General features: G+C 52.7%; 11 protein-coding genes across 11 annotated transcripts; 8 read left to right on the top strand and 3 right to left on the bottom strand.

The window, feature by feature from the left end:
* Window positions 1-832: 832 nt before the first annotated feature.
* Window positions 833-1,779, top strand: J4E90_010966 (uncharacterized protein; the record flags this gene model as incomplete). Its single annotated transcript, XM_051440478.1, has 3 exons — window positions 833-1,190; window positions 1,245-1,401; window positions 1,455-1,779. The coding sequence occupies 3 exons, from the start codon at window positions 833-835 to the stop codon at window positions 1,777-1,779; spliced, it is 840 nt and encodes a 279-aa protein (XP_051285680.1).
* A 676-nt stretch (window positions 1,780-2,455) lies between these two features.
* On the top strand, window positions 2,456-4,591 carry J4E90_010965 (uncharacterized protein; the record flags this gene model as incomplete). Its single annotated transcript, XM_051440477.1, has 2 exons — window positions 2,456-2,460; window positions 2,509-4,591. The coding sequence occupies 2 exons, from the start codon at window positions 2,456-2,458 to the stop codon at window positions 4,589-4,591; spliced, it is 2,088 nt and encodes a 695-aa protein (XP_051285679.1).
* A 728-nt stretch (window positions 4,592-5,319) lies between these two features.
* Window positions 5,320-6,309, top strand: J4E90_010964 (uncharacterized protein; the record flags this gene model as incomplete). The annotated part of the gene is made up of 1 exon (XM_051440476.1): window positions 5,320-6,309. The coding sequence occupies one exon, from the start codon at window positions 5,320-5,322 to the stop codon at window positions 6,307-6,309; it is 990 nt and encodes a 329-aa protein (XP_051285678.1).
* Window positions 6,310-7,181: 872 nt separating this feature from the next.
* J4E90_010963 (uncharacterized protein) lies at window positions 7,182-8,032 on the bottom strand (the record flags this gene model as incomplete). The annotated part of the gene is made up of 2 exons (XM_051440475.1): window positions 7,182-7,189; window positions 7,228-8,032. 2 exons carry the CDS (start codon window positions 8,030-8,032, stop codon window positions 7,182-7,184), a joined length of 813 nt encoding a protein of 270 aa, XP_051285677.1.
* Window positions 8,033-8,445: 413 nt separating this feature from the next.
* J4E90_010962 (uncharacterized protein) lies at window positions 8,446-10,181 on the top strand (the record flags this gene model as incomplete). Its single annotated transcript, XM_051440474.1, has 3 exons — window positions 8,446-8,879; window positions 8,932-9,240; window positions 9,287-10,181. 3 exons carry the CDS (start codon window positions 8,446-8,448, stop codon window positions 10,179-10,181), a joined length of 1,638 nt encoding a protein of 545 aa, XP_051285676.1.
* A 698-nt stretch (window positions 10,182-10,879) lies between these two features.
* Window positions 10,880-13,498, top strand: J4E90_010961 (uncharacterized protein; the record flags this gene model as incomplete). Its single annotated transcript, XM_051440473.1, has 1 exon — window positions 10,880-13,498. The coding sequence occupies one exon, from the start codon at window positions 10,880-10,882 to the stop codon at window positions 13,496-13,498; it is 2,619 nt and encodes an 872-aa protein (XP_051285675.1).
* A 357-nt stretch (window positions 13,499-13,855) lies between these two features.
* J4E90_010960 (uncharacterized protein) lies at window positions 13,856-17,694 on the bottom strand (the record flags this gene model as incomplete). The annotated part of the gene is made up of 5 exons (XM_051440472.1): window positions 13,856-14,176; window positions 14,226-14,831; window positions 14,880-14,990; window positions 15,044-15,391; window positions 15,721-17,694. 5 exons carry the CDS (start codon window positions 17,692-17,694, stop codon window positions 13,856-13,858), a joined length of 3,360 nt encoding a protein of 1,119 aa, XP_051285674.1.
* A 442-nt stretch (window positions 17,695-18,136) lies between these two features.
* On the top strand, window positions 18,137-18,765 carry J4E90_010959 (uncharacterized protein; the record flags this gene model as incomplete). The annotated part of the gene is made up of 2 exons (XM_051440471.1): window positions 18,137-18,193; window positions 18,244-18,765. The coding sequence occupies 2 exons, from the start codon at window positions 18,137-18,139 to the stop codon at window positions 18,763-18,765; spliced, it is 579 nt and encodes a 192-aa protein (XP_051285673.1).
* A 1,775-nt stretch (window positions 18,766-20,540) lies between these two features.
* Window positions 20,541-21,224, top strand: J4E90_010958 (uncharacterized protein; the record flags this gene model as incomplete). Its single annotated transcript, XM_051440470.1, has 1 exon — window positions 20,541-21,224. One exon carries the CDS (start codon window positions 20,541-20,543, stop codon window positions 21,222-21,224), a length of 684 nt encoding a protein of 227 aa, XP_051285672.1.
* A 1,374-nt stretch (window positions 21,225-22,598) lies between these two features.
* Window positions 22,599-24,494, top strand: J4E90_010957 (uncharacterized protein; the record flags this gene model as incomplete). Its single annotated transcript, XM_051440469.1, has 2 exons — window positions 22,599-22,891; window positions 22,940-24,494. The coding sequence occupies 2 exons, from the start codon at window positions 22,599-22,601 to the stop codon at window positions 24,492-24,494; spliced, it is 1,848 nt and encodes a 615-aa protein (XP_051285671.1).
* Window positions 24,495-24,827: 333 nt separating this feature from the next.
* On the bottom strand, window positions 24,828-25,917 carry J4E90_010956 (uncharacterized protein; the record flags this gene model as incomplete). The annotated part of the gene is made up of 2 exons (XM_051440468.1): window positions 24,828-25,339; window positions 25,404-25,917. 2 exons carry the CDS (start codon window positions 25,915-25,917, stop codon window positions 24,828-24,830), a joined length of 1,026 nt encoding a protein of 341 aa, XP_051285670.1.
* Between the last annotated feature and the right edge of the window lie 492 nt (window positions 25,918-26,409).

Raw genomic sequence — 26,409 nt, 5'->3', positions numbered from 1 at the left:
TTCTTTAATAGTTCTATCTAGTATAGTTAATTAGGTATTATAGAGTAGAAGTAGTTTTAATAGAGTCTTAGTATAAGTATTTTATAAAGCCTACTAATTTGTAAAGCATGCACCTACGTTATTAATTTCTATTAAATAAGAAAGTAATTATTAAGTAGTATTAATAATAAATTCTTAGCTTATAAGATTATTCTTCTACTATACTTTATATTCTCTATTTCTATTCCTAATTTCTATATTACTAGTATCTAGATTACTAGAGTAATAGAGTACTAATAGAAACAAAGTAGATAAGATATCTCTGATTTAGCAGACTACAAGCTGCAGGCTGTGATGCAGAGTCTAGCTACCTTAAGTAACCGAGCGTTGACCGTGATGTCATGCGCGGTCCGTTACCTCTTCTCTGCCTAGCGCCCCGTTGCCGAGTCCGCGGAACGTAATGCTTCGCACCACTTGACAAGGCTTGATCTGCCGCTCTGCCTACCGTCCACCAACCAGCGCGACCCAGGCTTTCGGATAGCAGCGCCTATCGTACAATAACCCGTCTCTTGCTCAGCCGTTGCAGCAAATGTGGAGACATATGCGGAGAAATCTGGGGATACGCTGCCTGAGACGGGCGACATGCCTCGGTTTGTTCGAGACATGACGACAGCAGGGTGTGAGATCTGAGCCGTGTGCCGTCTCCTGTCAATCAGAGCCATCTCTGTGTTGCGATATAGCTATCATGCCGCGGCCCAGGAAGATGTCATCTCCAATCTGCTCTCACAGCCAGCTGCCATCTCGTCCTGCGTCCTCAACTTAACGACATCTACACAAAGAGCCACCTTACATCATGTCAGAGACGGCAAAGATAGATCACGAGATGACTGAGCATAACGGCGTGAACATCGCAAGCAATGGTGCGCCGTTGAGTCGCCAGGTCACTGTCGCTCTCTCGCCCGAGCAGTACGAGCGTCTCTTCTTCCAGCCTTCCGCACCCCGTCGCGGAGATCTCGCAAAGCGGTTCGCCAACCCAACGCTGCTTGGGCTCATCGGATTTTTGGTTCCATACACTTCAACTATCCTCATTTTGTGCGGGTTCCAAGGAGCCGTCGCGCCGCAGAGCTTGGTCGGCATCAGCGCCGACTACTACTTTTTTGGAGCGTTAGCCATGAATCTCGCTGGCATCGCCGAGTTTATCCTGGGTAACAGTACGGTTTGCCTTTGTCTATAGGTGCCCTACTGTTGGTACTAACTTCTTGCAGCGTTTCCCTTCGCGGTCTTCATCATCTATGGTAGCCATTGGGGCAGTTTGGCGTACCAGCAAGACCCCATACACCAGACGACTTCCGCCTTCGGTGAGCTCGGTGGCGCGGAAGGCGCAGCCTACAATGCGTCTCAAGGCTTCCATAACGTTTCCATGTGAGTAGTGCCGGCTCTTGTATGTGGGAATGCAGCCTTTAATGAGTGTGCAGGGTGCTCGCCAGCTTCGTCTTCTTGATCGGTACCCTTCGCGTCAATCTCTTCTTCACATTTACGTTCTTCGGGCTCGTCATGCTTTTCGGCTTCATCGCTGCCGCCGACTTCTCCATTGCCTCCGCCACGACTGAAGCCGATCTTGAACACATCAACACGTTGTTGCGATGCGCAGGAGGATTCGGGTTTCTAGGCTTGATCTCTGGCTGGTACCTCGCCATTCTTACCGCTTGCGAAGCCGTGGGAATCCCATGCCCGCTGCCCGTCTTCGATTTGAGCACCAAAGTCTTCCCGGACAAGCCCAAGAACAGCCAAGCTAGTTAAAGCAATGGTTAAATGGGTTACAGCCGTTGTGTGTGGGACGCGGGAAGAAGCCACTCTGCTAGCTAGCTACCCGTGGACGCGTCGCGTTTTTTTACGTACCGCGAAATGACCAGTCGCTTAAACTTTACCGAGGTACTAACACTGCTGCAAATCCATGCGAAGTGATGTGATATGACATGCGCATCATGTTCCGTTGAGCCCGGTGGCTGAATGTCGTTTATTATCGCGGGTCGATCGAGAGAAAGCATCATGCAGATCCGGGGCTCGTATACGCGGGCACGCGGGGTAGCACGGTCAACCCTCACTATGGCTTCACGGGAGAGTAAAATAGCGCGTCTTTGGGTTGCTGCCCGGATCAATTCGCATCCTTGGCTGCATGGTGGTCTTGGGCACCTCGAGTCGTGAAAGTAATAAAGGGTCGGGTGCCTCAACGTGACAGGTAAGGGCAGTCTAGCAGCGGTACTGTACGCATCGTACCTGTGTAGTCATGATGCATTCCGCCTCATCTCTTCTCCTTCTTGGCGGCACTTTCTTATCGACCACCTACGCGATCGGTCCCGATTGTGTCAATGGCCCGTTGAAAGACAACAAGATCTGCGATGTCAATGCCGCGCCCACGGAACGGGCAATGGCCCTCGTTGCGGCTATGGAAAATGAGGAGAAGCTCGAAAATTTGATGAGGTAGGCCTCCATCGCAGCTTCATCACTGCATAAAACTGATTTCTGCAGTAAATCGAGGGGTGTAGCGCGACTGGGCCTTCCTGCGTACAACTGGTGGGGTGAGGCATTGCACGGTGTAGCAGGAGCCCCGGGAATCAACTTCACCGAACCGTTCACGAACGCCACGTCTTTCCCCATGCCATTACTCATGTCGGCTGCCTTTGACGACGATCTCATCTTCAAGATCGCCAATATCATCGGAAATGAGGCGCGTGCTTTCGGCAATGGCGGTGTGGCTCCGGTGGATTACTGGACTCCAGACATCAACCCATTCCGCGATCCTCGCTGGGGTCGGGGCTCAGAGACGCCAGGCGAAGACATTCTGCGCATCAAGGGCTACACAAAGAGCCTGCTCGCTGGTCTAGAGGGCGACCAAGCTCAAAGGAAGATCATCGCGACATGCAAGCACTACGTTGGCTACGACATGGAGGCTTGGGGCGGCGTCGATCGCCACAACTTTGACGCCAAAATCACAATGCAGGACCTTGCGGAGTACTACATGCCGCCTTTCCAGCAATGCGCGCGAGACTCCAAAGTCGGCTCGTTCATGTGCTCGTACAACGCTGTCAACGGGGTCCCTACATGCGCCGATACGTACGTTCTACAAACCATCTTGCGCGACCACTGGAACTGGACAGAAAGCAACAACTACATCACCAGTGATTGTGAGGCTGTCGCTGACATTTCCGAGAACCACAACTACACAGATACGCTCGCCGAAGGTACAGCAGTCGCCTTCATCGCCGGCATGGACAACAGCTGCGAGTACGAAGGATCTTCCGATATCCCTGGAGCTTGGAGTCAAGGACTCTTGAACGTCACCGTTATTGACAGGGCGCTCACGCGGCAGTACGAGGGTCTCGTTCGTGCTGGCTACTTTGACGGTGCTGGAGCTATATACGCAGACCTAGGAATCGATGATGTGAACACACCGGAGGCACAGCAACTTTCTCTCCAAGTCGCATCAGAAGGTCTCGTTATGCTGAAGAATGACCACACGCTCCCTCTTGCTCTCTCCAATGGGTCTAATGTCGCCATGATCGGATTCTGGGCCAATGACTCGTCGAAGTTGTCCGGTATCTACAGCGGCCCTGCTCCCTACCTGCGCACCCCCGTGTGGGCTGGTGAACAGCTCGGATTGAACATGTCTATTGCCACTGGCCCTGTTTTGCAGAACTCCAGTGCCCGCGATAACTGGACAACGAACGCGCTCAATGCGGCAGAAGGATCTGACTACATCATCTACTTTGGTGGTCTAGACACTTCAGCAGCGGCAGAAGGTTTCGACCGTACCGACATCAGCTGGCCTAGCGCGCAAGTCGAACTCATCACCAAGCTTGCTAAGCTTGGAAAGCCGCTTGTGGTTGTTGTATTAGGCGACATGGTCGACAACTCTCCCTTACTGTCGATGGAAGGCGTCAACTCCGTCATCTGGGCTAACTGGCCTGGTCAAGATGGTGGATTGGCCGTCATGGATGTCATCACTGGCGCGCATGCAGTTGCTGGTCGTCTACCAATCACGCAATACCCCGCAAGCTATACCAACCTCTCGATGCTGAACATGAACCTGCGCCCCGGTGCCATTAGTCCAGGTCGCACCTACCGCTGGTACAACCAATCCGTACAGCCATTCGGCTTTGGCTTGCACTACACCACATTTGCGGCGAACTTCAGCAGCAGCGAAGGACTCACCTACAACATCCAGGATATCATGAGCGATTGTTCGCAGATGTATCCCGATCTGTGCGGCGTTGCGCCACTGGAGATTGGGGTGACCAATAAGGGTAACATGACTTCCGATTTCGTCGCTCTAGCTTTCATCAAGGGCGAGGCTGGACCAAAGCCATACCCACTCAAGACATTGGTCTCATACGCGCGATTGAGGGACATTGCTGGTGGTCAGACGAAGATGGCATCACTCTCTCTTACGCTTGGAACGCTGGCGCGGGTCGACCAAATGGGCAACACGGTCGTGTATCCGGGAGAGTACACACTGCTTCTTGACGAGCCTACGCAGGCGGAGCTGAAGCTCATAATAACGGGTGAAGAGACCGTACTGGACAAGTGGCCTCAGCCGCCGGCGTCTTCGTAGGCGATGAGAGTAACACCGCTATCGTGTTAGATGAATGTCAGACACCTTTGCAGCCTCGCGTATTGCCGACTCCTCCTGTGTGCGATGTTCTTCATGCTGATGAACAGTGATCGAAGGTCTTATGCTCGAGATCTGTCACCAATTGCGTTTATGCGGTAGATGCTTAGCTGGTAAAGACAACGCCTTCGGCTCGAGTTATTGCCTAGGTAATAATTGTGGAGTTTCTTCCTAGGCACAAAGTACTTTATATCTAGGTAAGAAGTATTATAGTTTATACCTAGGTATAAACGTTTTTACCTAAGTAAAAGGTTATACATACTTATATTATAGTATTTTCTTAGGTAAAAACGCTGATACCTAAGCAGAAGAGTTTATACCTAAGCAGAAAGGTATGTACCTAAGCAGGAAGGTTTGTTTCTAAGAGGAAGAGTTTATACCGAAGAAGAAGAGTTTATACCTAGGTAAAAAGTACTTTTTACTTAGGTAAAAACGTTTGTACCTAAGCAGAAACCGCGACTAAGCACTGATTGTCTACTGCGCCGCTTATGCTTGACAAACGGCGCGTGCGGTACGTGCCTCTTGAGTGCATGCAGTCACATGTTGGTGGCGCAGCTTTCGTGACGCAGAACCCTGGAAGATCTTGCTAATGTTGCAACACCATCCACTCGAGCGAATGTCTTATATCGCGATTCAAAATCCACGTCTCAGGGCATTCGCAATAGCAGATCATGATGCAGACACCCACTCCACTCCAAGTGCTCACGGACAAGTCTCGCATGGACAGCCTAGTCTACGACGGAGACTTCAAAGTCGACGACAACGTTCTTGCCGAGTTTCCAAAGGATATAAAGGTCATCTCTGCGCACCGCTTTGGAGTATCGTCCTGGACGGTGACCGCCCGGCTACATCTTCTATTGCCCGACGGTACCGAGGAACGCTACTTCCTGAAGTCGGCCTCAGAAGCTCATGGTCGTACCTTAATGGAGGGTGAATTCAACGCGATGTCTGAGCTGTACAAGTGGGCACCGCATCTCGTGCCCAAGCCGCACTCGTGGGGACGATACCGAGATGATGAACCGGAGGCGTACTTCTTCCTCTCACAATACGTTGAGGTGAGCGACGCAATGCCTGATCCCGATCAGCTGTGTGAGAAGCTGGCTCGTCTTCATCGCGAAAGCACCTCTTCTACTGGTCAATACGGATTCCATGTAACGACATGCCAGGGTCGTGCGACTCGGTCTGTAGCATGGGAGAGGGACTGGACGGTGTTCTTCGTCAAACTCCTGCAACATGTCATCGATGTCGACTTCGAGTTGAACGGAGCTTGGGATGAGCTCGACAAGGCCGAAAAGCGGCTCATTCAGTTTGTCATTCCGAGACTGCTTGGAGCCCTAACAACGGAAGGTCGTAAGATCAAGCCAAGCTTGATTCACGGTGATCTCTGGGAAGGCAACATCGGTACAGCCATTGACGGCAGTGATGTGCTTCTTTTCGACTCTGCTGCGTTCTACGCCCATAATGAGCTAGAAGTGGCGGATTGGAGACCTTACTACAACAATATCAGCAACAAGGTATACTTGGAAACCTATTTGAGGTACCAAGAGCCTAGCGAGCCGAGAGAGGAGTGGAACGAACGGAATCGTCTCTACAGTATCTACTGGAATGTCATCTACTCGGTCAACCACGTTGCCCAGGGTAAAGCGATTCGCCAAGTGTGAGTCGAGCAGGAAGTGATAAGGCATAGCTAACACACTAAAAGCGCCTACAACGATATGCTCTTTCTCATCGACAGATACGCGCCTTTTCCAGAAGGCGAGAGACCTCCAACACTACATAAGGCTGAGATGGCTTTGCTGTCATCTGAGCGGGATCATACTGTGTAGGGCGAACCGCTTGGGGTAAGTGCTTTGGATGCTAGCATATAGACATTGTATTATGATCTGCTCTCATACAAAATCATTGGGAAGCTTATCAGTGATGCTTCAGTTTCCAGCCTTGGTCTCCATGGTTGCAATCGGTCCAGAGACCAGTGATCACTTCTGATTTACGCGAATGTTCCGTATTTGTCTCCAATACATGCCCTTCCATTGTAGCAGGGCGACGCACAAGGCCGACAGGATGCCACTCCACAGGCCTAGAGCCGTAAAGTACCATCCTATACCAGCTGCGTTCAGCAATGGTTCTAAGACCGCAACTCCTGTCGCGGCCATGGCGCAGCGTGTGATGCTCGTAGCAGCTGCGGCGGTGCTTGGACTTTGAGGGAAAGAATCCACTAGCAAGGTGCTGAACGTCGTGTAGCCGTAGCAACCCCAGAAACCTTGCAAAAACTGTAGGATCAATGGTATAGCCGGGTGAGCGTGATATTGGACAGTCCATCCATAGCCGATCATGGTCGCTGTCGATATCATTAGCATGGCGTAGCAGTATCTTGTCCTTGCACGCTCGATTGGAAACTTCAGGAGGTCATCACCATATACCTTGTCGATGGTCCACTGTGTAGAACGATCCGTGAACCCATAAGGTGAGGAACGTGTCCCTATAGAAGATGATGCGAAAGCAGGCGAGCAAGTTAGATAGTCCGTACTTCCGCTTAGTCGTCTGGCATGGGGCTGCCGCCGATGAAATTGCAGTCGCACCGTCTTCATTCAGTCTCTTTGCTGCTTTGACCTTCATCCGCTCTCGTAAGAGGCCTACCCAGCTGTACTGCCACCACTGGTATCTAGACTTGTCACTGCCATTGTCGACCATGTTGCGGGCCGTCTCGGGGAGGAGCGCGCCTACGCCGACCAGCAAGACTACGCCGACAATGAACAGGGCCCAGAATACCCAATTGATGTTTCCACTTGTGTGTGCCACGACGCCTCCTACGACTGGACCTACACAAGTGCCCAGATTCATGGCCATGCTGATTGGGCCTAGCATCTGTCCTCGTTCGCTAGCCACGCAGACGTCTGCAACGACACCAAAGCTGATGGCATACGCTGCACTGGCCCCGAGACTCTGTATCGCGCGCAGCACTAAGAGAATAGCATAGTTGCGCTTGTTAAGAGCTAGTCCTAAGTTACCGATGACGTACAGGGCCAGAGTGGCCAGGAAGTAGGGTCGCTGGCCATGAACATCAGACAGTGGTCCGAATATGACGGGTGAAATGGCTTGGAAGATGATGTAGAGGGTTATTGTAAGATTGATAGCCTGCGCTGTAGTACTGAACTGTGTGCGCAGCAGGGGAAGAAGGGGGAAGTAGATGGTCGCGGTCAAGGGTGACGTGATAGCTGCCAACCCAAGAAGCGGCCGTAGTCGCCGCCGCTGCGACTGCGTGAAGGATGTATATTCGAGCGGGCTTGGTGCAGGCGCGTCGTCGCACCTGGATTCTTCAGCATCTTTACCCAGTTCCGCATCGCCGAGTCGCGTTGGGGGTGAGGCAGTAATCTCTCCGGACATGACGCCGAGCTGGTGCTTGGGCGAGGCTGGTCGCGCGAAGTCTGGCGGGGTAAGGCTTCCGACTGGCGCCTTCCGGCTCGCGGCCATCGCTCGTCACGCGTCCGCCGGCAAACCTCCACCTTCTCCTCACCCCAACCCCAGAATACAAACACACTATCCCTGTACACGCATCTCGTACAGCTGTCGATCACTCCCTTGAGCTGGTGCGCTATGTCAAACGGTGCAGGCCAAGACGTGCAACATGATGCATCGCGACCAATTCCTCCGTCGCCCGCGCCCGTAGCCAGGAAACGCTGCCTGCTGTGAGGTCATCCAGTATGCAGCACAGCGACCACCGGATATTATAAGCTCGTGATGGGCGATTGAAAACGAGTGCGCAGACTGGCAGTTCTCACCATCAAGCTCGCATCGCAATGGCTACCACAATCTTGCTCTCGGCATGCCTTGCCCTACAAGCAGCAGCCAAAACAGTCAAATCACCCACACCTCCTATGGGATGGAACTCGTACAACACCTGGAACTGCTTGCCCTCTGAGGACAAGATTCACGAGAGTGCTCATGGCCTCATCGACCTCGGTCTTAGCAACGCTGGCTACAATTTCGTGACAGTCGACTGCGGCTGGAACGCCCATGATCGAGATGAAGAGGGGAGACTTCAATGGAATGAGACCCTCTTCCCATCTGGTGGCAAGGCACTCGGAGATTATCTCCATGACCTGGGTCTGGACTTTGGTCTTTACTCTGGCGCTGGGTATCTACAGTGCGGGTCAGAATCGTTACCTGCGAGTCTGGGGTACGAACAACTAGATGCGGAGAGTTTCGCTGAGTGGGGCGGAGATAGCCTTAAGTATGATCACAAGCCTCCTCAATACGCTTTCGCTCTTGCTAACGTTATGCAGGTACGACAACTGCTACTCTACTTCCAACACCACGATGGTCGACTCTAGCTCCGCAGAAGCTCAATCACCAGCACGTTTCCAACACATGGCGGCCGAATTAGATGCGGTAGACCGCGACATACACTACTACGTCTGCCAGTGGGGAATTGGCACTGACGTCGGTGACTGGGCTGCTGAGGTTGGCAACACCTGGCGAATCAGCAACGACATCTACAATGGCTGGCGCAGCATCTGGCGGATCACCAATCAGGTCGTCCCATACTTCAGGCATACCACTGCTGGTGCATTTGCAGACATGGACATGCTGACGTAAGTAGAATGAGCTGTATCTGGAGTCGTCAACTGACAAGTCTAGCGTGGGCCTGAATGCCCTTTCTGAAGAGGAAGAGCGCTTCCACTTTGGCATGTGGGCTATCAACAAGTCTCCTCTCATCATCGGCGCCGCCCTCGATCCCGAACGTATTAGTCAGAGCTCGTTAGACATCCTCTCGAACAAGGAAGTCATTGCCATCAATCAAGACCCACTTGCTCAGCAAGCCATGTTGGTCCGTCGCGATACTGAGAACGAGTGGGATATCTGGATGGGAAAACTCTCGGGATCTAAGCAGGTGTTGGGAGTCGCGAATTGGAAGAACGACTCCCAAGCCGTAGACTTTGATCTGGCAACACTGGGCATAGCTTCGGCTGATGCGCGCGATGTCTGGGCTGCGAAAGATCTTGGTACTTGGTCTGGTGCCCAGACGGCTGACTTGGCCGGACATGAGCTGCGACTATGGGTTCTATCCAACATCGTCGCAGCCGCCCCTCTCACCTCCGGCTCGTACCATTCCGTTGCTAATGCGTCGCTTTCCGGACCAGCACACAACTTCTCCTGCGCGTCCGGTGCATGCCTTCCCACTGGCTCGAAGATTGAGTACATCGGCCGCGCCAGCAGCGTCATGTTTGCCAACGTCAGCTCTCAGTCCACTGGCAAGAACCTCATGGGTATCGACTTCGTCAACTACCACTATGCATTTACCACTGCATGGGAATGGGGCGACAACACACGTAACATGACCATCGCAGTCAATGGTGCTGAGGCGAAGCGATGGGCCTTCCCTCTCTCTGGTGGCGATTGGGAGGAGAGTCTACGACTGCAGATAGAGCTCGACGGCTTTGTGGAAGGTACAGAGAACATGATTGAGTTCCGAGGGTACGGAGACAGTTTTGGGCCGGATCTTGTAGGCTTCCAGATCCTGAACAGCGCTTAGAGTTTCCGCTTGGGTAAATACTTTTTGTTTTGGTAGAATCCATGTGATTTTTACCTAGGTATAATCTACATGCTTTCTACTTAAGTATAAACTATGATTTCCACTTAGGTATAAACTATGCTTTGTACTTAGGTATAAACTACGTTTTCTACTTAGGTATAAACTGCGCTTTTTACCTAGGTATAAACTATTAAGGTGTGCTTTCTACTTGGGTATATGTTATGCTTTCTTCCTAGGTACAAAGCACACACTATTTACCTAAGGATTAACTACACTTTTTACCCAGCTCTGTAGTTTTTACCCAAGTCTGCCGTTTTGACCCAACTCTGTGGTTTTTACCCAACCCTTTCGTTTTTACCTAACCCTGTACTTTATACCTAACTTCGTACTTTTTACCCAACTCTGTACTTTCCACCTAACGCTGCGAGTCTGTGGAAGATGTGGATGCGAGAGGATGTAACGCAGGCGCATCGTCGCGGTCGGATACATCAACCTCCGATGTACATCCGTAAGTATGGTTGTGCCTACGCTTGTGCTGGACGAAGAAAGCTCCGTAGTCATTGATCAGCGTTTCACCCAAGCATCTTGAGGGGCAGGTACCCCGCATGTGTTTACCCGCGGGTGAACAACCACCGAACGTCCATCATTTAGCTGTCACATCGGTCAGGCTCATCGCTAGTCTACAACTAACGGACAAGATGACGCCTGTTCCGTATACCTCATCGCCGCTAACGACGGGTTGGACGTTCAAGCAGGGCGGTCGCTCCTCTACCAACGAGTATCTACCAGCCTGCGATGCCCCAACTGAAGTCTATCGCGACTTGCTCAAACACGACAAAATCCCAGACCCCTTTCATGACCTCAATGAGCTAGCAGTGCGCTGGGTTGGAGATGAGACATGGACATACCGCACGACCTTCGCTGCGCCTTCCGACTATGGAAAGGCGAACGCGGCCACCACTCTTCGGTTCGAAGGTCTCGACACCTTTGCTTCCGTTTACCTGAACGACGAGATGATTTTGGAGTCTGACAACATGTTCATCGAGCATCAGGTCGATGTATTGGGCAAGCTCCAGCTAGAGGAGAACGTACTGGAAATCGTCTTCGAGTCAGCGCGCAAGAAGGGTCTCAAGTTGGTGGAACAGCATCCAGAACATCGCTTCATCGTACACCAGACAGAGATCTCGCGAGGACCTGTTCGCAAAGCCCAGTACCACTGGGGTTGGGATTGGGGACCTATCCTAATGACATGTGGACCTTGGAAGCCAGTATCGATTGAGACGTGGGAATGCCGCCTATCAGCCCTCAATGTGCAGTACGAACTGTCGCAAGGTCTGAAGTCTGCAAAATTGAAGATGAGTGTCGAATGGGAGGGTAAGACCACGGGTATACTTTTCATGATCTCGAAGGACGGAGAAGACATTGACGTCGGTGGTCGCACTACCATCGGTGATCGCAAGAGTCCCCTGGAAACTACCATCACCATTGATGATATCGAGCTCTGGTGGCCGCGAAGCTATGGGCAACAAAGTCTTTACACCATTAGAGCGGAGGCCATTGTGCGGGGCGTCCCGAATCCCATCCACCTCATATCCCAGCAGTTTGGCTTCCGCCACACCGAGCTGATCAAAGAGCCAGACGCACACGGCACTTCTTTCTACTTCCGCATTAACGATGTAGACATCTTTTGCGGAGGCTCGTGTTGGATACCTGCTGACTCTTTTCTTACACGTCTGAAACCAAACGACTACCGCGAGTGGGTGAAGCTCGCAGCCGACGGTAATCAAACCATGCTGAGAATGTGGGGAGGCGGTATCTACGAAGCGGATGCGCTATACGATGCCGCGGATGAATTTGGCGTGTTGATATGGCAAGACTTCATGTTCGCATGTGCCAACTACCCAACCTACCCCGAGTACTTGAAAAGTGTGGAGATCGAAGCAAGACAGAATGTTAGACGACTGAGAAACCACCCCAGCCTAGTGGTGTGGGCAGGGAACAACGAGGACTACCAGATCGTCGAGCGATACAAACTACAATATGACCCTGACGACAAAGATCCGGAATCCTGGCTCAAGACCGACTTCCCAGCCCGCTACATCTACGAGCATCTTCTGCCAAAGGTAGTTGCAGAAGAATGTACAGATATACCCTACCACCCCAGCTCACCCTTCGGTGATGGCAAGTCGACGGTCCTAGGAGTGGATCCTACAATCGGCGATGTCCACCAGTGGAACATGTGGCACGGTACCATGGAGCCTTACCAACGACTGCCACAGATGGGTGGCCGCTTCGTATCCGAGTTTGGCATGGAAGCATATCCTCATGTTTCCACACTCGAGATGTGCATCAATCACCCGAACGACCTCCATCCTGGCTCGATGGCCATGGACTTCCGCAATAAAGCCATTGGTCATGAGCGACGTCTCATCAGCTACGTGTCTGAGAACTTCCGGGTTCAGTACCTGCTGAAAGGCTATACGCATCTCACCCAGGTCATGCAAGCAGATGCGATGTCGTGGGCTTACAAGTCCTGGCGCCGCCAATGGGGGTCATCCGATGATCGCAAATGTGGTGGTGCATTGGTGTGGCAGCTCAACGACTGTTGGCCGACGATGTCATGGGCTGTAGTAGATTACTATAAGGTGCCGAAGCCAGCGTACTATGCTATCAAGCGCGCCATGCAGCCCATCACCGTTGGTGTACAGCGCAAGTACAAGAGTTGGACTATGCGGCTGACCGATGGTCTGTGGCAGCGCGACACCGGACATATTGACATGCAAAAGCTGTGGCAGAACGTCGCATACGATCTCTGGGTCTCTAATGGAACGCTGATGGAAGCCGAAGTGGATGTTGCGATACGCTACATCTCAATCGGCACAGGAAAGGACATCAGCACTGAAGAGCGCAAGAAGATACGCATTGCGGCGAATGGAACAACCGAAATACTTACTGGCCAAGTCGTCAACGTGGATGACCCACAAGAGCCAGGTGGTCCCTATCGTACATCAAGAGCCGACCCTTTCGTCATCCAAGTGTCATTATACAAGGGTGGTCAGCTTCTCGCAGGCGACGTGTCCTGGCCTGAGCCGATCAAATATCTCACTTTCGATAATCCAGGCGTACATGTGCGCTACTCGGAAGATAAGAAGACAGTGTTCGTTTCTTCAGCGAAGCCAGTCAAGGGCTTTGTATTCGAGGAGGACACTGAACGCCGTCTTAGTGATAACGGGTTTGACCTAGTACCCGGGGAGACGAAAGAAGTGCATGTGGATGGTTTTGCAACAACGCTGAGGTGGAGATATGTTGAGATGTGAAAGCTATGATCTGGTCCATTGTACTTCAGTTCAGCTAGTCCCTCATGATGCATCCCAAAAGCTGTCTTCGGAATCACTGTCTTCATCTGCAGAATCAACAGGTCTCTCACTGACTTTCCAGAAAGCTGTCGGTCCAGCTGGGCCATGACTAAATCGTGTACGAAGTTAGCGCATATCTAACAGCAGTTTGTACATGAGTACTGCTTACGCATCAAAGTCCTTGTCAAACCACGTTCCCACAACACCGCGGGGGCAGCGCAACCCACCAACTTGTATGCCATCGCTGCGCCATCGCTCCTCACCGCTGTCGCAAAGTCAGTAATACTCTGCCCAATACATCAGCATATTTCTTTCTACTTACCCTTGGAATACCGAGATAGTCTGCCAGCGAACCTCTCCTTCCGCTGTCAGACTGACAGTACCACGAATACCAGAGTTAGCGTTCGGATCCCATCGCGCATCTACGGACTTCGATTTTCCTCTGAAATTCACGATAGGTAGTTTCGAGTTGTCGAAAGGCCCTGGTGCTGTGACGTCTGTGATGCGCAAGTCCATAATGATGTGTCTGATGGCTTCGTCGGTGTTCAACGCATCTCTAGGCTCGTCGGAAGGAACTTTCATGGCCTCGGTACTGAAGTTGTAGTGGTACAGATCGTTGTAGTCGAGGAAACATACAATCTAGATGTCGTTAGAGAGAGTTTGAGAGAACGGGCTAACAAGGACTTACACGTGACCAGATACCTTCCACTCCGTATGGATCCTTCATGTTGAGGGAAATGTCCGGTTGCTGTACCAACGCTGTACAGTTCCGTGCGGCGCCCATCTGATGAGCGTCTTCCGGGATCACGCCATCAAGTGGAGCGAACCATGGTGGCCGGAGTTTATTCGATACTGTATGGGTGCAGTAGCAAGAGTTATAGCCGATGACAATCATAATGCTTTCGATCATCTCCCAATCCACTCGCATGGTGCCATCGTCACGGAAAGGACCCCACTCGTTATTATCGGTGTAGTTTCGTAGGTCGTATACACGCGATCTGGCATACGGGTTTGTTGAGAGATCTCTTCTTCCAGCGTTGGATGGCGGGAAGCCGAATAGACTGTGCAACTTTGCGCTCAGCTGTCGACTCTCTTCATCCCCGGCCGGTCTCTGCTTTCCTGTGCCGGCACGGTCGAACAGGGAAGATCGGCACATGAAAGCGTCGTGATTCTGTGCGATACGCTGGAACTGGTCGGTCACTAATCGTTTATTGTGAGTCACGCCATCTTCATCTAGTGACATCGTAGCGATAAGCTCGTCGACGCACGTTGCGACGAATGTGAACTCTTCTCTCTAATACTTCTTAGCAAATTCAGCTGCTGGTTACAACTGGAAACATACCTTGAGGTCATTGTTGGCAGAATCGAGGATCTTTTGACATCTCACCACCCTCTGCAACGCTCCAGTCCATTCTGGCTCAGGACCGGCCGGTCTTCGGCGTCGAGGGTCGTCCTGCCACATTATTAGACTCCATGATACATGGGCGAGCAAAGGATATCTCATACGAAGTGCTTCAAGTACAGGGTTTTGTAAAGTCGCTTGTTCTCCTTGATGAATTGGTTGAAGCCTCTGGACGTTTGCGCACATGCCGCGAGATCATGGGGGTCAATCTCTTCCAGAATCCCGATCAGAACATCATAACAGAGATCCAGGAGTTCGATCATGACTGCTCTCGCGGAGTAAGATTGCTCAAAGCAGTTGGTAACGAAGATGGAAAGCGGAGACAGATCAAGGGTCCAAGTGGTGACGATGTGGGGTCCGGAGATAAGGCCTATCGCCGTGTAGTTCGCAGCGGGCTGGCGCCACTCTAATAATCCCTCGGTCTCTGAGGATTGCGCGTTACTTGGTGCTTGCTGAGATGCTTGTGTAACATGAGAATGTCTGTGTAACAAAAGGAGACGCCACTGTCTGGAGCGACAGGCTGGACACCTGCAAACGTCACAACGGGCGCTAGCGCACCTTTTTAGTCAGCAGGTAGCCGGAACGCCGAAATCCATCAGTTTCTGCCGACTCTCCAACTGATATTACGCATCATGCAATTTGTCAGGACGCAGCTGAAGTTGCACAATAGAGGTCACAACATCACCCGAGAGGAAGACATGTTGAACATGAAAGCAATGCAATCGGGGTATCTAGGTCAAGCAAACTACCACTCTAATCGATCATCACACGTCAACCGTACATCCCACCTATCGTCTCCCTTCCACACCTCACCACCCTTGTTGTTCTTGGCGACTATCCGCCTAAGATCGCTAATCATACCACCGGGTCCCGAAGCGAACACCTCGGTGCCTCCTCGTACAGTACCAACAACGAACTCTGACACTAGGGTATCTAGGTCAGGCCTGGCTTGGATGTGGTTGAGGCCCAACTCCGACTTTGCGACACCATGAACTGATAGTGCAGAGGATGCGTCGGCAGATGAAGAGTCAGAGGCGGAGTTGATCTCCTTGGAGCACTCGTTGGGCGCGGCCTTTTCGGAGACTGTGAGGTCGAGGTTGGCTTCTTCTGCGGCGCGGGTGACGTAGATGTGAATTCCGGTTCGTAGGTTCCGGCACTTGCGCTTGAGGGTAGCGAGTTCGGGGCCGACCCAGTCGATGTCGCTCCTTCGGCGTATGCTCCAGATGAGCGTCATGTGGCGGTCGGGCGACTGTGGGCTGGAAGCGAGGTCAAGGAGTACGGGAAGGACGTAAGCGATTCCGGTGCCGCCAGCTATGCAGAGGATGTTGGAGTTGGCAGCGAGCCCACGCATGGTGCGCTCGCCGTAAGGTCCGGTCATGACGACAGAGAGGCGGGCATCAGCCATTAGGCTCTCGTGCGATTCTTGGTGGCTTGACATGTTCGCAATGCGCTTCATGGACAGGTCGGCAATCTTCTTCGTCTCTCCGCCCCTTGCGCGGAAAATATACGAGTGGCGCTGGGAGTCAGCACCGTAAACCGGGCGGCTAATTGGTGTAAACGGGTGGGACTGCCAGATGGAGCTATCCGGGAATGTGAGGTAGAAGTGCTGACCGACTGCCCAGGCATCTTGAGCGTGGTCGAAATCCAGACGCACAACGTCGCCGTTGACCTCGTCCTTGAAAAGCGCAATGTTTGCAGAAGCGGCACGGAAGCCCATGTGTCTGGAGGGCAGGAAGTTGTAGTGGAGCAGAGCTGATCTAGCAAGCCGGATAGCGCGGTCGATGAACCAGACCAGAAGTCCAGGGAGGAGGAAGACCTTGAGCTGCGCCCAGTGTCCCCAGCAGGCTCCAATGTACACCATTGCGAGGACGTAGTGGGCCTTGCGGAAGAATTCGTAGCCGGTGAGACGGATACCCCAGGGAGTCGAGAGCAGAACAAGAAGAGTCAGGAGAAGCATTGCGACTACCCCCCAGATCATGTACTCCTGCACGATCCATTCCGCGGCGACGGTTGGCTGGGGCTGATAGAGACGGATCTCGATGACGCACCAGCCGATGGTGTGAAGGGCGGACTGGGCGAAGATGATGTATCCCAACCAGCGATGGAGGAAGTTGAAGCTCTGGTATGGCAGGCCAGTGACGAGCGACAAGATGGACTCGCGTGTCGAGAGCATAACGGAGAGAGGTGTGAGGGCGTATGCGATGACACCGATACGGTCAGACCATGGTCCGAGACTGGTACGGGTGTTGTAGACGCCGGGTAGCTTCTTGACGGGCGTAACCCATTTCTTGTAGACGATGCCGATGAAGGTGAATACGGTCAGGTAAGCCGTCAAGACGATTAGGGTCAAGACCTGGGTGCGGGTCACGCGTCCGAAGATTGGTCGCGCGGCATCAGGAAGAAGATATCGTCGTGCGTATGATGGAATCGCCCGTTGAAGTCTTTCGAATGCGCTGCGTCTCTGCGGTATTCCTTCTCCTACTTCTTTTGGTAGTTGCACGCCGGATGGTTGTGAGCGCGCAAAGTGTCGGCCAACAGCCCACACCAACAGAATGGCGCCAATTGTGGCCCATATGATGCCGCTGTAGTACATGCCAAGGTCATGACTGCGATAGACAACGTCGAGGTACTCGCAGGAGCCAGGGTCGCTGGTGCAGGGTACGAGGCGATCTGCGTAGCCCCAATGCGGCTCGACAGCGCTCGCCTCGGAGTAGTTCTGGATGTGCGCACGCGCGACGAGCATGTCAGCGGCCATGGTCAAGGCAAGAATTGAAGAGGCGATGCGTGCTGCATGTCTCGAGGTGGAGTGCGCCGCATATCTATATGACCTATCGCCGGCGGAGTATTGCACACCGGAAACGTGGTGAGCACGTTTCGTAAAAACACGGGCCAAGGCTTCGAGAAGTGGGCGGCGACGCTTAGGCGGGTCTTTGGGCGGTTCCCGCTCTCTTGGGGCGATCAAAGTGGCTAGTGCGAGTGTGTTTGAGCAAGTTCCCCCATAATTCGCGGCGCGATTGCCGGCTTGCTTGCTCGGGCCAGACTGTTGTGAGACGGCATCTCGTCCCTACATATCATGGCGTCGCATCTGCAGTCGCAGGGTCTGGTCCGACGTCTGCTATATCATTTTGACAGTTCTCTTCCACGTTTCGCAATAACTGTCCAACCAAACTCCACATCCTAAGAACACCATCGCCATCATGCACGGAATGACAGGAATGGCGGGCATGGAGCCCAACAGCACTTGCGTGACAGAGGTTTGCAGTCCATTTCTTACCGATATGATATCATAACTAATACTCGCTAGATGCTGTGGAATTGGCGTGTCGAAGATGCCTGCTTCCTCTCCGAATCATGGCACGTGACCAACAACGGCATGATGGCCGCAAGCTGCATCGGCGCCGCTCTCTTAGTCGTCTGCCTCGAGTTCCTGCGAAGAGTCAGCCACGAATATGATGCCTTACTCCTCCGTCAATTCCAGCGCCAACTCAACGCACAACGGGCGGCTCTAGCTGCTGCGACACCCACCAACTGCTGCGACGGGCCCACCTCGACTCTCGGTCTCCAACACGCTACCTTCCGCGCTACAGCACTTCAACAACTTGTTCGCGCTTCTATTCATGGCTTGACTCTCGGTCTTGCGTACATCATCATGTTGTTGGTCATGCACTTCAACGGATACATCTTCATCTCCATCATACTGGGTGCTGTGTTGGGCAAGTTCCTGTGCGACTGGATGGTGGTCAGGATACCATATGGTCAGGTCGATGAGAAGGACACAAGACGCTCTTCTATCGAAGCGGCAGGGCCGACAGGTTGCTGTGCGTAGAGGGGAGCATGAGCTGGTTGCGGCGAACTTTGACGATTAGATACCCTATGATTGCGATATTGCGAATGAATTCTTCTTGCTTCTAAACCTTTTTCTTCCAAGAGCGTGAGCATTTTCTTCGAATTGAAGATTTGATGTTACATGTCCCAACAGCTCGTCGAAATTCGCTAGGGCACGTACATCGCTCTTGCCGCGGAGATGTGTAGAGCGCACCTGCCAGTGCAACAGCTGCAGGGCGACCATGTATAACAGATCCGACCAATCGGAGATCCTCCGTATAGATGATCCACGTGTGTGATTTCGTGGGATGGAGCGCCCGCATTTCCGGATGACAACCATGGTGGCAACCAAATACAAGGCCTTCTCGGCCCTACTATTGATACCGCAATAAACTACTTCTGCAGGTCTCGACCAGTGATCCTTTCCTTGAGCACTTTATGCGTCCCGCCCGCTGAGACCGTGTCACAGGGAAGGGTGGGGTCTAGCGGCCCAACTGTGCCCAGATACTCCACAGTAGTGTGGATAGAATATCCAAGAGCGTTCTTTTGCGCAAGTTGTGGCTATGGGCCAAGTATCGATTGAGGGCTTGAATTGGGCGTAGTGTCAAGAAAGCGAACGCCGGGCGGCGAGTGACAAGCTGTCAAATTGCAGTCAAGGGCCTTTTCGAATAAAGAAGTTTTGCGCGGGTTATGGCCAAGTGTCGAGGGAGAATCGAGGATCTGGAACGTCAACATAGTGGCGAGGTCATAAACATTCTAATGACGGTTCAAGGAGCCATTGGGTTGCTAAGAAAGCTAACGTCTTATAGCACTCTCTGCGGATGCCGCACAAAGCGCAGCTTTGTGAGACGAAGTGATGGCGAGATGCATGTACTGCGCGTGGCCCTAAGTCCATCCAAGGTACTCGCTCAAATTTTAGACTTCTCTTCCACTACATTTGGGGAGAACCGAAACACTTTATGGTCTACATTGGCGTTAGGACAGAATTTAGTTGATTCATAACGTGATATAGAAAGCTAAATTATTTGCTCTTGCCTTTTCCTGCAGGTAGGTGTTCACCTGTTCACCTGGAAGGCGTCCAACAGCCTTACACGTCTGCCAACAAGGGATTGTACTGCATTCTCAGCCTACAAGTGCTCTGTTGAAAAATGTTACAGCTTTCGGTTGCTGCAGAAGACGTCCGGTTTGTGGCGATTCATGGCAACCAATTTTGATGCGTTTCGCCTTTTTGTCCGAACATCACAATTTCAGACATATGAACGCTGCGGACTTCATCTCTATGGGAGCTTATAGTATTGTAGCTATTGCGAAGTTGATGATCGCGTTACTAGAGTTCGTCTTGACGCATGAACGGGCGCCCGGAATCGTACGCAAGATTCGCTTTCCTTTATCATACGAACGTGTAGCCCGAACTGACCCTCTCCCTATCGTCATCTGAAGCCGAAGCTCTTAGGCGCGCTCTTGGTTTTATCGATGATTGGTGACCGAAGATTCTCTCGGTGAATGAGGAGGTGAGCGTGCGGCCCTCTCTCACCTCGCAACTCACTTTCTGCCTTGGCGCCGCCTCATAGCAGCAGGACGTCTCGACTGTTCTTCCGCTTCCTCTGAACCTCCCGCGATCGACATAATTCATCAGTGTCCCCAAAAAGAAATGACGACTGGAGCCGGGGCTCCCGCGATGCTGGAGGATCGCGCTTACAGCGAGAGATTCGCAAGAAGGTAAGCTCCCGCCCGAGGAACAAAAGCAGCTCATAGCGGCCGCTAACCTGTTGTAGTATGCGCGATGGAAGAATCAGTACTATCGGACACCAATGCTTTCACAAGGACACATCATGGTCAATTCACAAAACATTGATGGAAACAGAGTGCGAGGGCATTCAGTGGGAGGAAGGGCTGATCTATGATTACTATGTCGGTCCTGAACATGACCCCGAGGTATTCGACTTGTTCGTCCAGTGGTTGTACACTCAGGAATATCGCGAGGAACAAGGCCTGGTACAAGGCTTTGATTTCAAGGACTTGCAAATCGTTACTCTTCCACACCGCGGCCTTGGACCCGAAAACCCACTGGATTGGGGCATCAAGGCAGCCATCGCATGCTGGGAACTAGGCGCCAGCTTACGCGCGAAAAATTTCCAGAATTACGCCATAAAGCGTCTCCTCGAAGCCTTCGGCCGACCGCTCTCCCAGCCACTGGCGTCAACGTTATTCACACACACGGTCTCCTTTCGCAAGGAACACTTGTCGGGCGCGATCTCGAAGCCACAGCAAATGATCCAAGATATCATCGTTCGCAATTGGGGTGACGACAGGATCATTGACCACAGTCCCACTCAAGGCTGGTCACAGACCATCGGCAGTTGTCACGACTTCCGCGATGCTTTCTTTGAAGTAACGAGACAGACGCTGGCCAAGAGGCGTGAGAAGGGGCTGAGTTTAGCAGACTCTCTTATCCACTAGGATGCCACAAATACTGATCCAGATGAAGAGGATAAACAAGGAAAGTTAACGGAACGTGGGGCGTATGCGATCAGATTAGAGAGGCTGGAGGAGTGGCCCTGTGCAGTCACCATAGACTCAGCGGATTTAGTATGAGCTGATTTCGGATCTGCATATTTGATCAAATGAAACGGGGTTTGGCGACACCTGGCTGTGGCGTACGAGAAGCATGCTGTGTTGTGTGCAGGTCGACGCAGAGATGTACGCAACGTGATGCAGCTGACAGGTATGTGACGCGCGCATGTCCGATTGTCGGCCGCTGACATGACTCGTGCGCATCGAACTCGCAGTCGTACCTCCCAACAACTGATCGCGCCATTGCCCTCCTCTTCCTGCTTCCCGGCATCACACGGAAAGCATCACGTTCGGTTTCCAGGTTGGTGGATGGGTGGATCTGCGCTCAAGAAAGCCTTTCCTGCTGTCGGGACCCGAGGATGAAGGATTAGCCGCCGTTAGCACGTCTTTCGCACGAGCACCCCAACCGTCAAACCCACCTACGCCAACCTGCCAGACCCTTGATTTCGTTCATAGCAGCAACGACGATGGGATGCGATTGGACGCAGGCGACTGTAGGAACGATATGCCTGCAAGCAAAAGCTTCTCGAATTCGATGTGACCCGTTTGTACCTTTTCTTCCGCTCCTTCCCTCCACTTTGGTTCTTTCCTATCTTTGAGGCCGCCACCACGGTACGAGCTATGAGGCAAATTCTGCAGAAACCCCGAGCCAGCTCCACCGCATGCCCGGCGGCTATCGAGTATTGGGAGCACCATCGGCAGGTCCGTAGTCGCAGACTAAGTAGCATCATCTCCCTCGGTACCCCCGCTTTACGAAGGCATGACGGAGCAGAGGGCAAGCAGTGGAGTGGTACAGGCAGGCGTCGTGGCTTGTGGGTTTTGATCAGATAATGATTAGATCGAAAATTTTCATCTGATAACCCACGCGTCACGCCACCGCTCGCTCCTATTGGTCCGAGATGCCGGCTGATTATCGAGATAAGATTTTGGAGGCTGTCTGGGCCGTGCTTGGGGAGGCTTAATTCCGGGGAACCAACTGCATTCAGGAAAGTCAAGCTTTGGTACATGATGCTAACAGGGGGCGAGCGCGTGATATTCACGACTATTTCCCTGTTCATGGTGAACGTGAACGGAATTCCCCACCCAGCGACGAGGAGCCGGTAACCGGGCGCGTCTCGGAAAGGGCCTGCGGTGGAACTGCGTGGATCTGCGTTTTCGGTATATGAACCTGAGGCTCACGCGGTACCTTGTCTTATCAATCTCTTCGTCTCGTTTCCATCACAGCCTCTCTTTTGGTGTGCTTCTACACCTACCGCTAAGATGGGTTTCACCTTCAAGGGATTGACTACCAGCGCATTGGTCTCTAGCAACACCAAGAATGCCGATGCTAATGAGAAAGACATTGCCGACGTGCCTGCTTCCTACCAGGGCCACACCAGCATGGATGCTGCTCGTCCTGACGAGAAGGTCGGCAGCCCGAGGGAGTCGGCCAGGAGTCGAGAATCGGATGAGGAACTGAACAAAGTCGACACTACCGCGGAGGCAGGTGTCCAGCATGTGCAAGCTGCCTCGCTCCTATGGAAGAAGCGAGATCTGATCCTCGCGTACATTGCGTAAATCACTCCCTCCATACCGCTCCAGAACTACACTAACGACAACAGCATGTGGTTCATCCAGTTCTTCACTGCCTACGCATCCAGCACCTCAAGCACCCTCGCGCCCTACGTCACCAGTGACTTCCAGCTGCACTCCTTAACCGCCCTGACCAGCGTCATCTCCTCCATCGTCGGCGGTATCTGGAAGCTCCCGTATGCGAAGATCCTTAACATCTGGGGCCGACCTTTCGGTCTCGGCCTAGGTGTAGCCATCTACGTCCTTGGTCTCATCCTGATGGCGAGCTGCAACAACGTCAAGGCCTACTGCGCCGCGCAGACCTTCTTCTACGTCGGTTCCAACAGTATCGACTTCTTCATCACGGTCTTCATCGCCGATACTTCCAAGTTGAGGAACCGAGCCCTGTTCATCGGATATGCTTCTTCTCCATGGCTCATCACCACCTGGATTTACGGATACGGCATCAACAGCATCACAGCCCCTGGTGGCATTGGCTGGCGATGGACTTTCGGTATCTTCGCCATCATCGCGCCTATTGTCACCTCACCGCTCATGCTTCTGTTCATCATCTACGAGGGCAAGGCGAAGAAAGAGGGTCTCATCACGGCCCGCCCCAGCCGCGGTAACTTTGCTCAAACGCTGAAGTACTACCTCCGCGAATTCGATGCCGTCGGTCTTCTGCTCCTCGCCGCTGGACTCTCCCTCTTCCTCCTCGCCTTCAACATCTACTCCTACCAGGCCAAGCAATGGGCATCTCCTCTGATCATCTGCTTCCTCGTATTCGGCGCCCTCCTCGTCGTCGCATTCGGCCTGTGGGAGAAGTACGGCGCACCCGTCACCTTCATCCCATGGCCGCTGCTCAAGAACCGAACTGTCATCTTCACCTACACCATGGCCGGCTCTTTGTACATCGGCTGGTACTGTTGGGACTCATACTTCTACTCGCTTCTTGTCGTGTTGTTCGACCAGAGCCCTGTACACGCTACTTGGATCGCCAACATCTACACCATGGGCAGCTGCTTCTGCTCCATCGTTTACGGACTTGTACTGCGATACTACGGAAAGCTCAAGATCTACTCTCTGTTCTTGGGTGTGCCGCTGACTATGCTCGGTGTTGGTCTCATGATCAAGTTCCGCCAGCCGGACGAGAACATTGGTTATATTGTCATGTGCATGATCTTTATTGCCTTCGGTGGTGGCATCTTGGTTATCTCTGAGCAGACCACCTTGATGGCTGTCTCTAAACAACAAGACTTCCCTGCGCTCTTGGCCGTAGAGTCCATGATCATCTCGATTGGAAGCGCTATCGGCTCTACTGTTGCGGGTGCTATCTGGACCGGCGTTTTCCCTGCCCGCCTGATGGCTAACCTGCCTGAGAGCGCCATGGACAACTTCGCTGCTATTTACGGTGACTTCAACGTTCAGGACAGCTACCCTGTCGGCAGCCCGACTCGCGATGCTATCAACCTCAGCTACGGTCAGACACAGAGGTACATGCTTATCTCGGCTGTCTGCGTCTACTGCATCACTCTCTTCAGTGTTGGCTTCTGGCAAAATGTCGACGTCAGGACCATGAAGCAGAGGACTATTGGTCTCCTGTAGAGTTGTTGTTGTTGTTGTTGTTGTTGTTGAGATAGTTTCGCATTGCATTGACGGCGTCTTGTTTTGTTGATGGTTGTTGCATTTACTGGCAAAAGGCTTGAGAACGCAAGTACCTCTTGCATGCATCATGATGATGGCTTCATAGTAATGAAAGAGTAATGTTCAAATTCCATCGAAGACTTGTAATGGACACCATGTACGCCGTGTGTATATGCTTGTTGTATGCTTCCTCAACTCCTCAGCTCGTCTGTTAAATGTCTAAACAATGACGCTTGCGATACAAGCTCTCGGAATGAAATATAGGGTATGACGCAAGAAGATCACGCAAACGATCTACAAAAAGAAAGCCACACCCAACGCCAACCCCGACATATAGCCAAGGGTAGTAGTCAGCGAGCTGGCAGCACCCGTAGCGCTAGCCTCTGCAACCTTCGTCGCATCGTCAGTTGTCGTCGCAACAGGTGAAGGGGTAGCGGATCCAGATGCTGTGGCGGCCGGCTTCGCAGGCACACTTGTCGAAGAAGAAGACTGGCTGATTACGGGCTTGCTGGGTTTCGCACTCACATCACCACCTGATTTGGCCATGCCGGATACCCACTTGATCACCTCTTCGTTGTGCATGAAGAAATAGTTCAGGTGCTCGTTTGTGTCTGGGGGCGAGGATCCAACGGCGCAGATTGGGTCGCCGTAGTGGCAGTAGTCGAGGAGGACGTCGGCGTAGGCGTTTAGTCCTTCGAGGTGTTCTGGGCTGCGCGCACTGGTTCCGTCGTAGTCTACGCCGCGGCCGACTGTGAAGTTTTGGTCACGGGAACGGACGACCGCGCCAAAGGTTACTGCTGCGACGACTACAGCGGCAAAGTTAGTAAACCGGTGTAGAGCGTGACTTGAGTTGCACATGGGAGCACATACCATTGGAACCAGGAGCGGAAGTAGCGTCCAGAGCTGGATTCATGTCTTGCTCACACGCAAAGACGGGGCCTCCTCCTCCACCCAGCATGTCCTGTGCCACTGACGCACCCTGCGAAAAGCCCAATACGATCAACTTGCTGTCTGGGCACTTTTCGCTGTACGCCTTCATCTGTTCCTGTCCGCTCTTCGCACCCTTGCTTGCTGATTCACACCACGCGGTCGCTCCCCATGCTGAGCTCTTTGCAGGATACTCGACATCCTCGTAACCACATTCAGATGACCCTCCAATTGCTGCGCAGATCTTCGAGGTAAGGTTACCTAGGCGGCCAGGGTAGGGTTCGTCGGAGCCTCGTGCGACAAATACGTGGAAAGATTTGCAGTCGTCCGCGTGGTAGGCGAGAATTTCCGTCGAGTTGCAGTATATGCCTGGCGAAGGCGCGTCGCAGCGTTCTTGAGCGAGCACGAGGCTGGCGCCGACGGTGATGGCGAGGAGGGGAAGTTGTGAGACCCTCATATTAGCGTAATTACAAAGTTCGGTATAACGAGTGACTAATGTAGGTAGCCGCGAAAAGAAAGGTAAACTGAGCGTCCTGTCCCCAAGAACGCGTGATTAGCAGTAAGCAGTAAAACCCCGAAAGCAGCTTCGACAAAGGCAGGGCAGCGGGAGATATACACGACACCAAGCGGGCACCTGGGCAGCCCTGAGAAACCTGATACTACGAGGATCAAGAAGTCCCAGGCGATCGGCGCCCATGATGTGAGGGCACGGCCCCCAGAGATGGCATGCATGGGCTTGAGCCTGCTTTGGCATGTTTGCCTTGGGGCTATTCGAGGCTATTCGACAGAAAGGCTGCGTTTCGACAGAAAACGTCGATTCCGCCCCGTCGGCTAGCCGCAAGCGGCAAGACCCCACGCGCCAACTCGGATTTCGGCATCCGGCCAAGCCGCCCTGTGCCACAGAAGCCACATCAAGCCGCCTGTCTGCAGGAACAAATCTCGCCCAAAT

The sequence above is a fragment of the Alternaria incomplexa genome (genome assembly GCF_024043165.1).
Source record: "Alternaria incomplexa strain BMP 0042 chromosome Unknown scaffold_31, whole genome shotgun sequence".
Taxonomy (NCBI): Eukaryota; Fungi; Ascomycota; class Dothideomycetes; order Pleosporales; family Pleosporaceae; genus Alternaria; species Alternaria incomplexa.
The sequence above is the reverse complement of the archived record's forward strand: the minus strand, read 5'-3'. Positions and strand labels throughout refer to the sequence as shown.